The 12,991-nt window shown below is 36.9% G+C and overlaps 1 protein-coding gene across 3 annotated transcripts in view; it reads right to left on the reverse strand.

Annotated features, from left to right (window-relative positions):
• Positions 1 to 4,004: 4,004 nt before the first annotated feature.
• Positions 4,005 to 12,991, reverse strand: part of ESRRG (estrogen-related receptor gamma) — a 238,845-nt gene continuing 229,858 nt past the window's right edge. For all 3 annotated transcript variants that reach the window (XM_008580346.1, XM_008580345.1, XM_008580347.1), the window contains one exon: positions 4,005 to 5,373. In XM_008580346.1, coding sequence (XP_008578568.1) covers positions 5,129 to 5,373 — 245 coding nt within the window. In that variant the 3' untranslated portion in view covers positions 4,005 to 5,128. The remainder of the gene's footprint in view (positions 5,374 to 12,991) is intronic.

Raw genomic sequence — 12,991 nt, forward strand, 5'->3', positions numbered from 1 at the left:
GTGATATTCATTTTTAAAGACATCCTTGCCTTATTTGAGAAAGGTATAAAAATGTAAAGCATTGGTTTCCCCATCTTGTTTTTACATTAGAAACACCTGAAGATCTTTTCTCAACATTCCAAAGTCCAGGCCACATCTCAGACCAATGAAAACACAATCTCTGTGGGTGGGATGTGAGGATCAGGAATTGTGGACACTAACCAGGTAATTCCAATATGTAGACAAGTTTGAGAACCACTGGCTTAAAAATAAATCACTCAAAATAAATATATAACCCGTTTGTCAGAGCTACTTGTTTTTTATATATTGAGAAATACATCATGCTAAAATGTCAAAGTCCTACTTTGTTATTTTCTTTTACTGCTGAGGCATCTGTGATAAATATGTCAGTCCCGAAAAGTTGCCCTGTAATAATTCTAAATTATAAAAAACAGCAGAAAAATTCAGGCAGTTGAATTCTTAAAAGTATGTGTGTCTACCAAATATATTAAAATGAGGACCTTCTTGGTAGATCGCAGACACGGTTTTTCCTTTTAGTGTCTTGCAAGATTGTATCTTGCATTATTTCAGTTTCACCCAAGTATTGAAAAATATCAAAAGTAAAACATGTCAGATTCTATGCTGAGCTGTTGCCACTCAAAAGACATTAAAATAGGAAAAGACACGCTGAGCTATCTCGCTAGCTAGTGTGTCTTAGTGACTTAGGTAACCTCATGCCCCTAAAAACCGATTTAGTTTAGCGAGTGGCCTTTGTCATCAGCTTGCTTCTCTAGAGAACTAGCCACCTCTGAAAGGTGAGAAATACGGTGGGCAAACACAATGACAAAACACTCTCAAGATAGGCAGAGAAGTCCAGAAAGCACGTATTAGCACTTCGGTGATGACTCCAGGAGGGTCCAGTGGAAGCTACAACTTGACCCTGAGCAGCAAGGGCCTTAACCTCTTTGAGTGTAAAAGGCAAAAGGAGGCCATTTGCTGTCAGCAGTGCTGTTGAACCCTCTTGCTTTTGAAGACAGCTCCCCCTCCTATTTCACACCAATCTATAAGCTCTACTGTTGACTTTGCATTCAGGAGATCTGGCCAGCAACTCTGCTGCTGCTCCACAAAGCCTGCAGCTTGCTGGCGAGCCCAGTGCAAGCACATGATTTCATTGTTGATAGAGGAAAATAATAGGTATCTCTAGCTGGTTTTAATATGATCTTAAAATAGGAGGAAAGTTTTCTGTTATGACATTGACATAGAGGCGATGATTTTGAGTAATGCAGGATGATGTGGAGATGCTTTAAGATTAAATAAGAGCTATATAAAGTCTTGTCAGAATGAATTCTAATGTGCCATGAGACACTTTGCATACTCTTAAATATGCAAAATGTCTCTTGGCACCCTAGAATTCATCCTGACAAGCCTTTATATAGCTCTTATTTAAACTCCTACTTTATTTTTAGGGAACAGGTACTCAGAGATACTCTTTGAGTGGAAGCAACAAAGGGCAGTGTTTATTGATTTGGTTCTTTAGTGGGGAAAAAAAGAAACACAATACAAAAGAGCAGTCAAAAGTGGAAGCTTGTTTAATATTGCTCTACCATCATCCTGAAAGGCATAATAATTTGAGTTACACATCTGAACTGATTGGAGTTACAGAATCATATCTCCTTTTTGCATTTAACAATATATACAATATAAAATAAATACATTTACACAAATGGACATTTGCTGGAGCACACGGTATGGTACACATCACAAAAATATACAATTGATTGCTTTACAGATGTGAAGCCCATCTACAGCTATAGACATGGTTTATTATTATTATTATTATTTTTACTACTGGCTATAATGCAACTCCTGGATTATTATAAGCAGTTTAAATTTTTTGTCCTTTTACGATCTTTGCACATAAGTCTGCCATAAAATGTTTTCCTAGGCAGGTAAACAGAGATGCTTAAATAATTAAAATACAATCACCAACACCCATTTTCTCTTCTATAAGAAAAATAGCAGTTTTAAATTTTTTATATCTTTTATGTTATCATTTAAATGCAAAATAGTGGAATAAATACAACAATCTGATCTGATTGAAACACAAGTGTAACTACAAGGAGTCACACAATCATATTGCTTTAAATAAGATCAAACCTAAAAGAAGCAAAATAAAAATTAAACTCATATGGCTAAAACATATACCTTTATAACTTTCCAAAACTTCACATTAAGTAAATGGTCTTGCTTGAAACATGAAAAACTTTCCTCAAGTGAAATTTTTTAAGATGAGCATTTACCCTAAAGCCCGTGCAGTTCTTTTAGGTCTACGTTTTAGTTTTGTTTCTTATTCGTGAGATACTTGTTCTTTTGTGATGCTGATAAGTCACTTAAACTGAAAACTAAAAATTGTATCTCATTCTTTTAACATATCTCCATCTCATGTTTTCAGTTGGTTGGCTCTTACTCCTGAAGCCCAAATACTTTCATGTGATACAGTGAAAACAATGTATATATTGTATATATTTTATTCATATATAGTGTAGTTGAACAGTAGCAACTTAAACCCTGCACAAACTTTCTGGAAAATAATCTTTTTAAACACTTACATATATAAATAATCTTATAGAATCAGCACCTTTTTTTCCCAGGAGTTGTATTTTCTGTTGTCATTTTTAAAGGGATGTGCCAATTTCTGAACTCCTATCACAGCTATAAATTTCGAGTTATTGACCATCTGAATGAATTGCTAATGATGATTTATCTAGAATCACACTACAGTCACTTCTCTACTGAGAAACCACAATCTACAATATAGTCCCATATAGCTAATGATAGATACACAGTATTCCTAGCACTGGGTTGATGAAACATCAACCCAAGGTATTTTGTTTAAAGCACACAGAGTAGCAATAGTTTTGGAAACGAGTCCGCACCAAAAAGTTTCGCAACAACACAGAGCGAGTTAATAACAATATCTGAGAGATGATTGAGTGAAAGCCATATATACAGCATTTAAAAATTAGACTTATCTATATTCTTGAAATATTCAAAGTTTTATTTCTAAGCTATACATTGGTATTCTATAATAAACCATTAGAGAAATTATTCCTTGTTTTGAAAATATTATTATGATTTTGATGTGTATCTGTTCATAATGAATACTTGTTTGGAGTTTTAATCTCTTAATTATTATTAGGAAGAACCTTATTACTGGTAAGGAATAGAATATACTACTGTAGTCTCCTGAGGAATTGTACATCCAATATTGTCTCTAATTCTACCCTGTGTCTAAAAGCACACACCACAAGAATCCAAACACCACAAGAACAAGACAACAGTCTTTGAATGCAACATAAAATTCAGAAAAGCACAGCAAACATGAAACATTGAAAAGCTGAACTACATTTCTTTTGTTTGTTAGGATTACAATTTTAATTACATCTGTGTACATAGAATAAGACTGTTCACATAGCACAGGGAGCAGCTACTAACACTGGTCCATTGGTATAGCATTTGATGGAGGTTACTGTTTATTGGTTATTCAGCGACTGTAGATTTCGGGGGCATCTAATTGATTTCTTCGTTAGATTACACCTCTTAACAGTCTGGAACCTGACTGACTTTCATGCTGTGACAATACTGGTTGAAAAGCACGCATATTGGCTTAGCTCTTGGTAAAAACTGCAGATTAATTTAAGCAAACATTCCTAAATGAATAAACTCATATGGATTAGGTTTTGGAATTTGGTCAGGTGTCTGCTGTCTTTGATGATCTTTTTTGTTTTAAATTCTGGCATTTGCCTTATTGCCTCTTAAATGAATACTGGCTCACAGCTCCTTTTGAGACAATGTCTGTAACTTTGCAAACAAGCAGTATCTCATTCCTAACCACCGTGGCAGCTAGAAATCATATGGCAACTGTACCTCCCAGGTAGAGAGGTGCACTCTGGATCATTCTACAGATCTGTATTCCATGTGCAGTGCTTATATAAGTGACTACTCTGAGTCACCTAGAAATCATATGGCAACTGTACCTCCCAGGTAGAGAGGTGCACTCCGGATCATTCTACAGATCTGTATTCCATGTGCAGTGCTTATATAAGTGACTACTCTGAGTCACTGCAGGTGTAATCTAATCCTTTGTGTCAGTGAACATTTAGGTAAACTGGAGCTCATGTTAAGAAATTGATGTTTGGGACCAGACTGGCACACAACATAAATTGCATCCGTGATAATATGCACCTTCCCTTCAACTATTGCTTAAGTAAGTTAAATTCCCACATTAATAAATGGCTGAAAAGTGGTAAAGCTGGTACAAAAAAATCTCCATTTGTAAGAAGAAACAAAACATTTTTTAAAAATCTTCCTTCAGGATTCATTTGTCCGTCATCATTGTTCATAATTGTTCAAAGCCAGCACAAAATTGCAGTATTCTCATTTCTCTTTAGTATTGCATGAATGAATAAAGCTTAAACTATTCCCTGAAAAAGTTACATAGTAGCTAAACTAACAAATACCTGGAAGACTTGAAAAAACAATTAAGGAATCAAATGGCTGTAACTGATCTAGATGGAAAAGCAATGATAAGCAGCAGCCGATGCAACATTGCTTGAGTTGTCTAATTAGAGGCTGCTCCCGTGAAATCTAATACTGCACTCAGTCAATTCGTCTACGTTGTACTGTACTTTTAGGTACGTTGGTTCTCTCTTTGATTCCTTAGTCATTGGGGACGTTATGGTTCACAATAAGTTCACTGGTATCCATATTATGGATCTCCATCCTTTGGCTGGGCTGGCTTCCATCTCTCTTCAGTTAGAGACCTCTTTTAAAAGTTCAGCAGCAGAAGGAAGGAAGGAAAGGAAATGAGGAAGAGGGGGATGAAGGAAGAGAGAGGAAAAAAATAAATAAAGAGGCAGAGAAGTGGGGAGGGTAGGAGAAATGAAGATGGGAGACAAAGGAGAAATAAATTCATCAGGAAGATACGGAGGAATCTGAAAGCTGCTTCATAGTCTTGCTGCTAAATGATCAGTGCAGTCTTTGTGGAATTTTGATGTTGTTAACTAAGCTCTAAGTTTCTTCGACATCACTCTTGGGTTTATTTTCCCTTTTTCAACGTGCAGGACGGGAAGGCCCAGGAAGCTTTTAGTCAGACCTTGGCCTCCAACATTTCCAAAAAAAGTTTGTGCATGGGGACTTTGCCTTCTAGTTTGATATTGTAGAAGTGCTGCACGGCCTTGGTGGAGGTCTGCCTCAGGAGGGGCAGTGTCATCAGCATCTTGCCAGCTCGACGAGGGTCTTCCATGTGCTGGCCAGCCTCGTAATCCTGCAGGGCCTCATGTAAGACGTCCTGCAGCTTTTGAACGGCTTCAACGTCTTCTATGTGCATGGAGTCTGTACACGGAGCAAAAATACAAACAATCACATTAATAATAAACCTATGGAGGTTAGAGTTATAAATGTGAAATATCATTGTTGAACTTCTCTAAGCTGAAGGCTGTGATTGTTCAAGGTTTCACATTTCTAAAACCTCTATTATTTTTTACTAAATTTCCCCACAGTAGATCATTTCTTTTTTTTTTTTTTTTTCCTTTTTGTCTTTTTTCGTGTCCGGCATCGGACCGCAACCCTCAGTGTCGCGCCCGTACCGGACCGGGACCAGTAATTGTTGAACTTCTCTAAGCTGAAGGCTGTGATTGTTCAAGGTTTCACATTTCTAAAACCTCTATTATTTTTTACTAAATTTCCCCCCAGTAGATCATTTCTTTTTTTTTTTTTTTTTCCTATTTGTCTTTTTTCGTTTCCGGCATCGGACCGCAACCCTCAGTGTCGCGCCCGTACCGGACCGGGACCAGTAACGGGATCGCAACCCTCGGTGCTGCGCCCGCCCCTCGCTCAGCCAGTGAGCGGGAACCGGTCTGTATGTGGGATCCGAACCCTCGGCGGGAGCGCCACCGCGCTCTCAAGCGGCGCACTGTAGCAGTGCGCCACCGGGCTGGCCCAGATCATTTCTAATGCTGGCTTAGGACATGGGAATTATTACAAAAGATCTATTATTTAAAATGTGTTTTAACTCCTAACACTGAGAAAGAGAAGGCTTTCTTTTAACAGATTACAGTCTTGACTATTTTATTCATTGTCTCATTCATGTATTTATTCATTCATTCAACAAACAATTTTGGAAGTCCATCTATTAAAAGTATTATTTTAAGTGCTGTGTAAGGTAAAGTTGTTTTAAATTCTGATCTTGCATGCATAAAGCCTATATTTCCCACAGGGAAAAAAATTGATAACTTTAAGATCTTAAGAACTCCATGCTAATACCTAGAATCTAGCACTGTACAAAAATCACAATAAATTGTTTATTCTTTTAGGATTTTTAATGTCCTAATAACAGTTTATTAAAGCATCCTTACATAGTCTACTTCCCTGCTAAAAAAACGAATGGTGTCTTTAGATCATTGAGTCCTGGAATATTTTTCACATTTGTGAAGGTGAACTTTGCCCTTAAATGATTAACTTGAAAATTTAATTCAATCAAGCAAAGAAAGGGTTAACAAGGTTGCCACAATTATTCTTGTGAGAAATGTGAGAGAAAAAATAAAAGTTACAGCTCTACCTCTAAAACAGACACTTAATTATATACAAGTTTGAATCATTTAGCACGTTTTATTGATTCTGATGACAGTTTATCTGTTAATTACACATAATAGAGTCTTTAGGGGATTCTTCATGTTTAATAATTCTAGTTCTCTGAGAATGCTGAGCTCTAAGATATATGTCGTTAGCCTAATCTTTCATACAATTCAAATACAGATCATATGAAAAAAAGAGACAGGAAATGTACTTTAAAATTAGGTGGCTAAACGTACAGTAAAAATGAAATATGGCAACGTACTTAAAAAACGGATATAACCTGTAATGTTTTTCAAGCTTCTTTGTATTTTGTATATTGCTTTTTCTCTTACACTATTAACTTGAATCATTTCACCACACTGTTGGTGAATTGACCATTATTTCATTAGGCAGTTAATGACACATTCGTTTGAAAGAATTTTGAATAAACTGGAAGACAGTCGCTTATAAGCATCTACTGCTCCAGACTTTAACCTGCCTAGTAGAGCCAAAAAAGGGAATTCTTCAGAGTGGAAAATGGTGTTGACCTGGTTGGTGCCTCTCTCAGAGCAGGACTCAAGACATTCCCCAACACACGCCTGGCCTTTCCCTGTGGACTGTTTCTACCCAGACTTCCCTTCAGTCTTGTGCCTTTGTGCATGGCAATCTCATCCGCTTCCTCTGGTGTCTTCCCTTCGGAACAAGCATACACAATTTCCCACGCTGTCTAAGCATTGGTAATGTCAGTGATGGAAAAACGGTCATGGAGATGACAACGTTCTCTGATTCTTTTTCTTTCTATTTTTGTACTTAAATGCTGCCTGAAGGAAAAATGGGGGCATGGGCACACCTTAATGGTGAGTCTCCAGGTAAACAAAAGACTGCAGTGAGGAGCCTGCACATAAGGAACAGAGACGACTATCCTGGGACTAAAGGTGGGCACTCTACATGAACACAGAGAGGAACAGATGGGTGGAGAAGCTAGTAGGAATTACATTCATTACAGACAAAAGAAAATTAAAACAAAATAACTATTTTCTAACTAGACAAAAAAAAAAAAGGCAGAATAAAAATCAAAAATCATAAATTCACCATTTATTAAGCACCTCTTTCAGGTGAACATTGCCCCATTTCACCTCCCAATGACCCTACATGTCAAGTAACACTGGAGTAAGTAAAGGCAGAATAAAAATCAAAAATCATAAATTCACCATTTATTAAGCACCTGTTTCGGGTGAACATTGCCCCATTTCACCTCCCAATGACCCTACATGTCAAGTAACACTGGAGTAAGTGTCAGAGTCAGGCTCAAAGTCAGGCTTCTTTGAAATGAATTATGCTGCTAGAATGTGTTAACACTGAACATGGCATTTCCTTTCAAAAAAATGAGATGAAATTATCCTCTGAGCTCATCTCATTGAAACTTGTGTCTTCATCAGCAACCTTCTCTACAACCTTCCTAATGAAGACATCCGCAGCTGCACGTAGAGCATGTAGAGTATGCAAGTTTACAAAAGATGGAACTGATATTATAAATGTCTTCTTCTTATTTTCCAAAATTTGTCTCCAAATTCAATCTTTTGGCCCTGGTTCTAGTGACTGGAACAATATAGGATAAATTTCCTTTTTCTACATGGCATATCTTTAAATGCTTCAAGTCAGCTACACAGTCACTTCAGCCCTCGCCCCAAGTCTTGCCTCCCCCACTACTCCTGCCCTGCAGGAGATATATTATAGGATGTCACAGGAAATGAGGCGAGAACAAATAGCAGAGAGATATGCTCGCAAACAGCAATTAAGACTTCAAACTATTCTTTAAAGGCTGTGATTTAGCTTGAGAGATTTAAAAATGATTTAATCAAATTACTATGATAATTTAACTTCCCATTTACAGAAAAGATTCTACCTCATTTTAGCTTTACCCATCCTCAGATCTGCTAATACTTTAAATGCAAACTCACTAAATCTGAACTACTTAATTAGTCCATGATTCAGCTGGCAGACTGCTGAAGAAAATATTAATCTCCATTAGGGATCCCAGTTCAAGTTCTGGCTCTGTGGCTTTAATATATGTTTTATTCTTTTGGCTAAATTTACACATTGATGCTAGGCTCAATAGAACTGGCATTAATTTATGTAATTATTTAGCTTTGGTTGTTGGTGCTGGTTTCTTTTTAACTATGCTTTAAAGGAAATGGTTCCAGTATTTGTACTAATGGAAACCAGCTAAACTTTAAAATGGAGATCATTGGTTTATGAACTAACTAGACAGGAATAACTTGAACATTAAAAACACTGGGCAAACTATTAAAAAACTTGGGAACCCGGGACCAAACCCAGACCTTGTACTAATGGAAACCAGCTAAACTTTATAATGGAGATCATTGGTTTATGAACTAACTAGACAGGAATAAGCTGAACATTAAAAACACTGGGCAAACTATTAAAAAACTTGGGAACCCGGGACCAAACCCAGACCTATTAAATCAGAATATTGGAGCTGCATCCAGGACATAAGTGTTTTAAAAAATCTAGACATTTAAACTGCCAGGCCAGGGTTGAGAACTACTGAACTAGACAATAAGATAAAAATGTTATTCTAAAAGAATCAAGATTTCAAAAGATAACCAGAGATTAAATGATGCAGATATTGTCACCCACGTATTAAGTTTCAACACCTAATAATAAAATAGAACCCTTTCATAACTTGCACTTTTTTATTCTGTGAAGAAGATACTAGAGCAATGTGTCTAGTTCAGATCATTTACTTTGGGAAGATAGCTAAATGTCTTTATGCCTACAGCTGCAAAATTCAATGAGATTTGGAGCCATTGCAAAAGATTTTATTTTCATATCTTACCTGGAATAAAACACTGCTGTTCTCTATGATAAAAATATTAATCATCGTGAGCATAGGCATAGCCCCATGTGAGCATAGACAGTTTACAAAACAGAACAGTTCCAAGTCCTGTGCTTGAACTGTCTTCAGGACTTGTAGCTCATTCTTATCAATACTTCCTCAGTGGTGCCAAGTCTCATTTTGTTGATGGAATTGAATATTAGAAATACAGAAAGCATACTGAGAGTCAAGTCTAGTACAAAATATAAATCAATTCTCAGAGTAACCTATTCTGTGGAATGTAGGTGTTGATTTTCTTTGGTGTTTGTAAACTGTCTATATGAAGAAGAGTAGTAATGGTAGGGTCAACGTGATTCTCTCCAATCATTAAGGAATGAAATAGAATATGATGAAAAGGACAGAGAAGTGAGGAAAGGTCTATTTTATTAAAGAGAATGTGTGCCTCACAATTTCTATATGCAACATAGAAGGAGACCACCAGAGTGATCCTCTGGCAGCCATCAGCTAAGGACTGAAGAATACTGCTTGACTGCCAGGGCAAATTAGCTCTTGATTAACATAGACAGTTGTCCCTGAATTTGGAAAAAATGGTGCCAATCACTAAGTTTTGACTAAAAATAGGTAGACTAGATTCTAAGAAGACGGCAATAGTGGCATCAAAATTTTTAATCTCTCCAAATCTGCACATAAAAAATACCAGTAACTAGATGGCAAAACTAAAAACTCATGGACACTCACAGCAAAACTAGATGACAAAGTATCCTCGAGATCACACACACACACACACACACACACACACTTGGGTTTATGTGTCTGGGTTCCTAGCTCTGTCCACTGAATGGGTCTAGGAAGAATGGCCAGAGCAGGAACGTCCCTCTAGCATCCAGGTTGTAATCTGATTGTAGACACCAGCCAGGAAACATTTAAAATAAGTATGAAACATCTTCTCATACCAAATAGGAAGAATACTATCTATTATCAGTAAGTCATTCAAAAAAATTCCAGAAGCCAACCTGAAGGGGTTTCCCCTGATCAAAAATGTGACAATTTGAACTTCAGACAGGATTGTAATTGCAATTGATTCAAATTCCTTAAATATATTTGAATATATGGTTTCTAAGTCATTGCACAGAGCACCAATTATTTATTCTGTAAAGTGGCAAATGAAAAGAATCAAGCATGTATACTACTTTTCCTATACAAACTGTATCACTGGGAACATAGATTAAAAGGATGACTTTATAAATATCCCAATTACTGAATGAAAAAAACGACAAAATTACAAATCACCATTTTGAAACCCCCAGTGATTAAAAAAATTAGGTAATGAGCATCAACAGCTGCTCACATCACAAAGAGAAAGACTACTAGACATTATGAGTCTCCTAATGATCAACACACCACCTACAGGTGCCATAGGGATAGACCTGGTTGTGATTAAGTTTCTGGATCTAGTTGCCACTTTGCACAAGATGCAAAAGACAGAAAAACATAATGGACTGCACCAAAGGTATGCAATCTTCAAAATTCAGACTGGGAAAGTGCAGGTCAAATGCCCTGCCTTCTTCGACAGAAGAAAATTTAAGAAAATGAAAATGAAGAGACACTTTGAGATTAAAGGAGACTTAAAAATCCATCAATAAGAATTTTTTTGGGGGGTAAATGAGCAAGACTAAACTGTAGTAACTAAGGATACACATTTAGCAATAAAACCATAGCGAAGCAAAAGGAAGCAATGAGTATAAAAGTCAGGATGGGATAGTGGTTACTTTTATGGGAAGGGAGGGGGGTAAGATTGGGACAAGACACCTGGGCGGGTTTCAGAGTATCCCACAAAGTTTTATTCCTGGACCTTGCTTATATACTCATTATAGTAGGCTGAGAAATGGCCCCCAAAATATCCAGGTCCTAATTTCTGGAACCTGCAAATATTACCTTATATGGCAAAATGAACTTTGCAGATTTGGTTAAGTCAAGGCTCTTGATAAGAAAGATTATTCTGGATTATCCAGGTGGGCCCTGAATGAAAGCAAAAGTGTCCTTAAAAGAGGGAGTCTGAGGGAGAAGAAGCAATATTACCACTGGGGCAAAATGCTACACTGCTGGCTTTAATGATGGAGGAGGGTGCCATCAGCCAAGGGTGTAAGGACCGTGGCTCTAGAAGGGGGGAAGGGCAAGGAGACGGGTTCTCCCCAGAGCCTCTAGCAGGAGCACAACCCAGTCCATACCTTGTCTTACAGCCAGTGAAACTGATTTTGGACTTCTGACTGCAAGAACAGTAAGAGAATAAATATGTGTTATTTAAAGCCATCAGGGTATGGTAATTTGTTAGTGTAGCACAGGAAATGAATACACTCATTAAGTTATACATTTTTGTTTTTTTTTTTTAAGTTGTGTTTTCTTTTGCATTAAAATGGTGAGAGACATACAGAGAATGGGAGTGAAAAACTTCTGATGGGATGGTCTCTTCTAGAAAATAGTGCATCAAGCAGAATTCCTATAAAGGCTGTAGACACATGTAGCAGAAATACCAGGGAAGCTGTTTCTGTACCAAGTAAGGCATTGCACCAAAAGAAACCTTTTAGGTCTTGTTCAACCTGGAGAAGTTATGGTTTTAATACTGGAAATAGTAATAATACTTCCAATTTTGTGCTCAACCATGGTGAGAAAAACAAAACTTCCAAATTCACAGCTTTCCATTAAGACACGTTATTTTTTCTAAGAAGTCTGTATTCCTCATTTCTTGCTCTCTGGCTAGGAAGACAGACTTCTCCTACATATATTTTAGCCACACAAACCACTCTTTCTGTATTTTTGTAACATGTTGAACCGCAGAAAACCTCCACGGTCATAGTTTCTTTCCTCTAGGCTTCCCTTGCAAATCCCGAATTACTGTTCTCATGGTTATGTTTACCTTGTAGAATGGGATTTCCCTGCTAGGTCTTTTCTGTTTCCCTATAATTATTCAAGGCCTTATCTCTCCCTCCAAATCTTACACTTTCCCAGGAACTTTCTAACTCCTTTGACTAGAAGGGGTAAGGACAATTATACTCGGTAAGTGAATGCTGATACCAACTTAAGTGGTGAATACTTCAACCTTCTACAACATCATAGATAATCTGCACCATGATAATGACCTTTGGTAACAGATTGCTCATTATCTTAAGACCTATAATTGAAAATAATATAGTCAGTCTTGGAAGTGAAGGAGCTGCAGAGTATTTTATGTGCTTATTACTCAAGTTGGAAGTGCAGAGCTATTTGTAGCAAATATTTCCTATACTGTGCCAAGGCATAGTGATCATTGAGCATAATAAGGAACACTTAAGAACCAGCTTTTATTTTTTACCTAAAAATTTTCAATATCATAATATGTATGAAATTTAAGGGTTGCAATAAATTTTTCTAAAAACCTCCTTTCCAAATATATCATGTTAAATAAAATTAAAATAATCCAAACAGTGATGATAGACTTGAGTAAAAACCAAAGAAAAGTAAACTAGAAGATGGAAAGTTATAATTTTGATTTCTTAATTA

This window comes from Galeopterus variegatus, unplaced genomic scaffold (genome assembly GCF_000696425.1).
Source record: "Galeopterus variegatus unplaced genomic scaffold, G_variegatus-3.0.2 Scaffold2069, whole genome shotgun sequence".
NCBI lineage: Eukaryota > Metazoa > Chordata > Mammalia > Dermoptera > Cynocephalidae > Galeopterus > Galeopterus variegatus.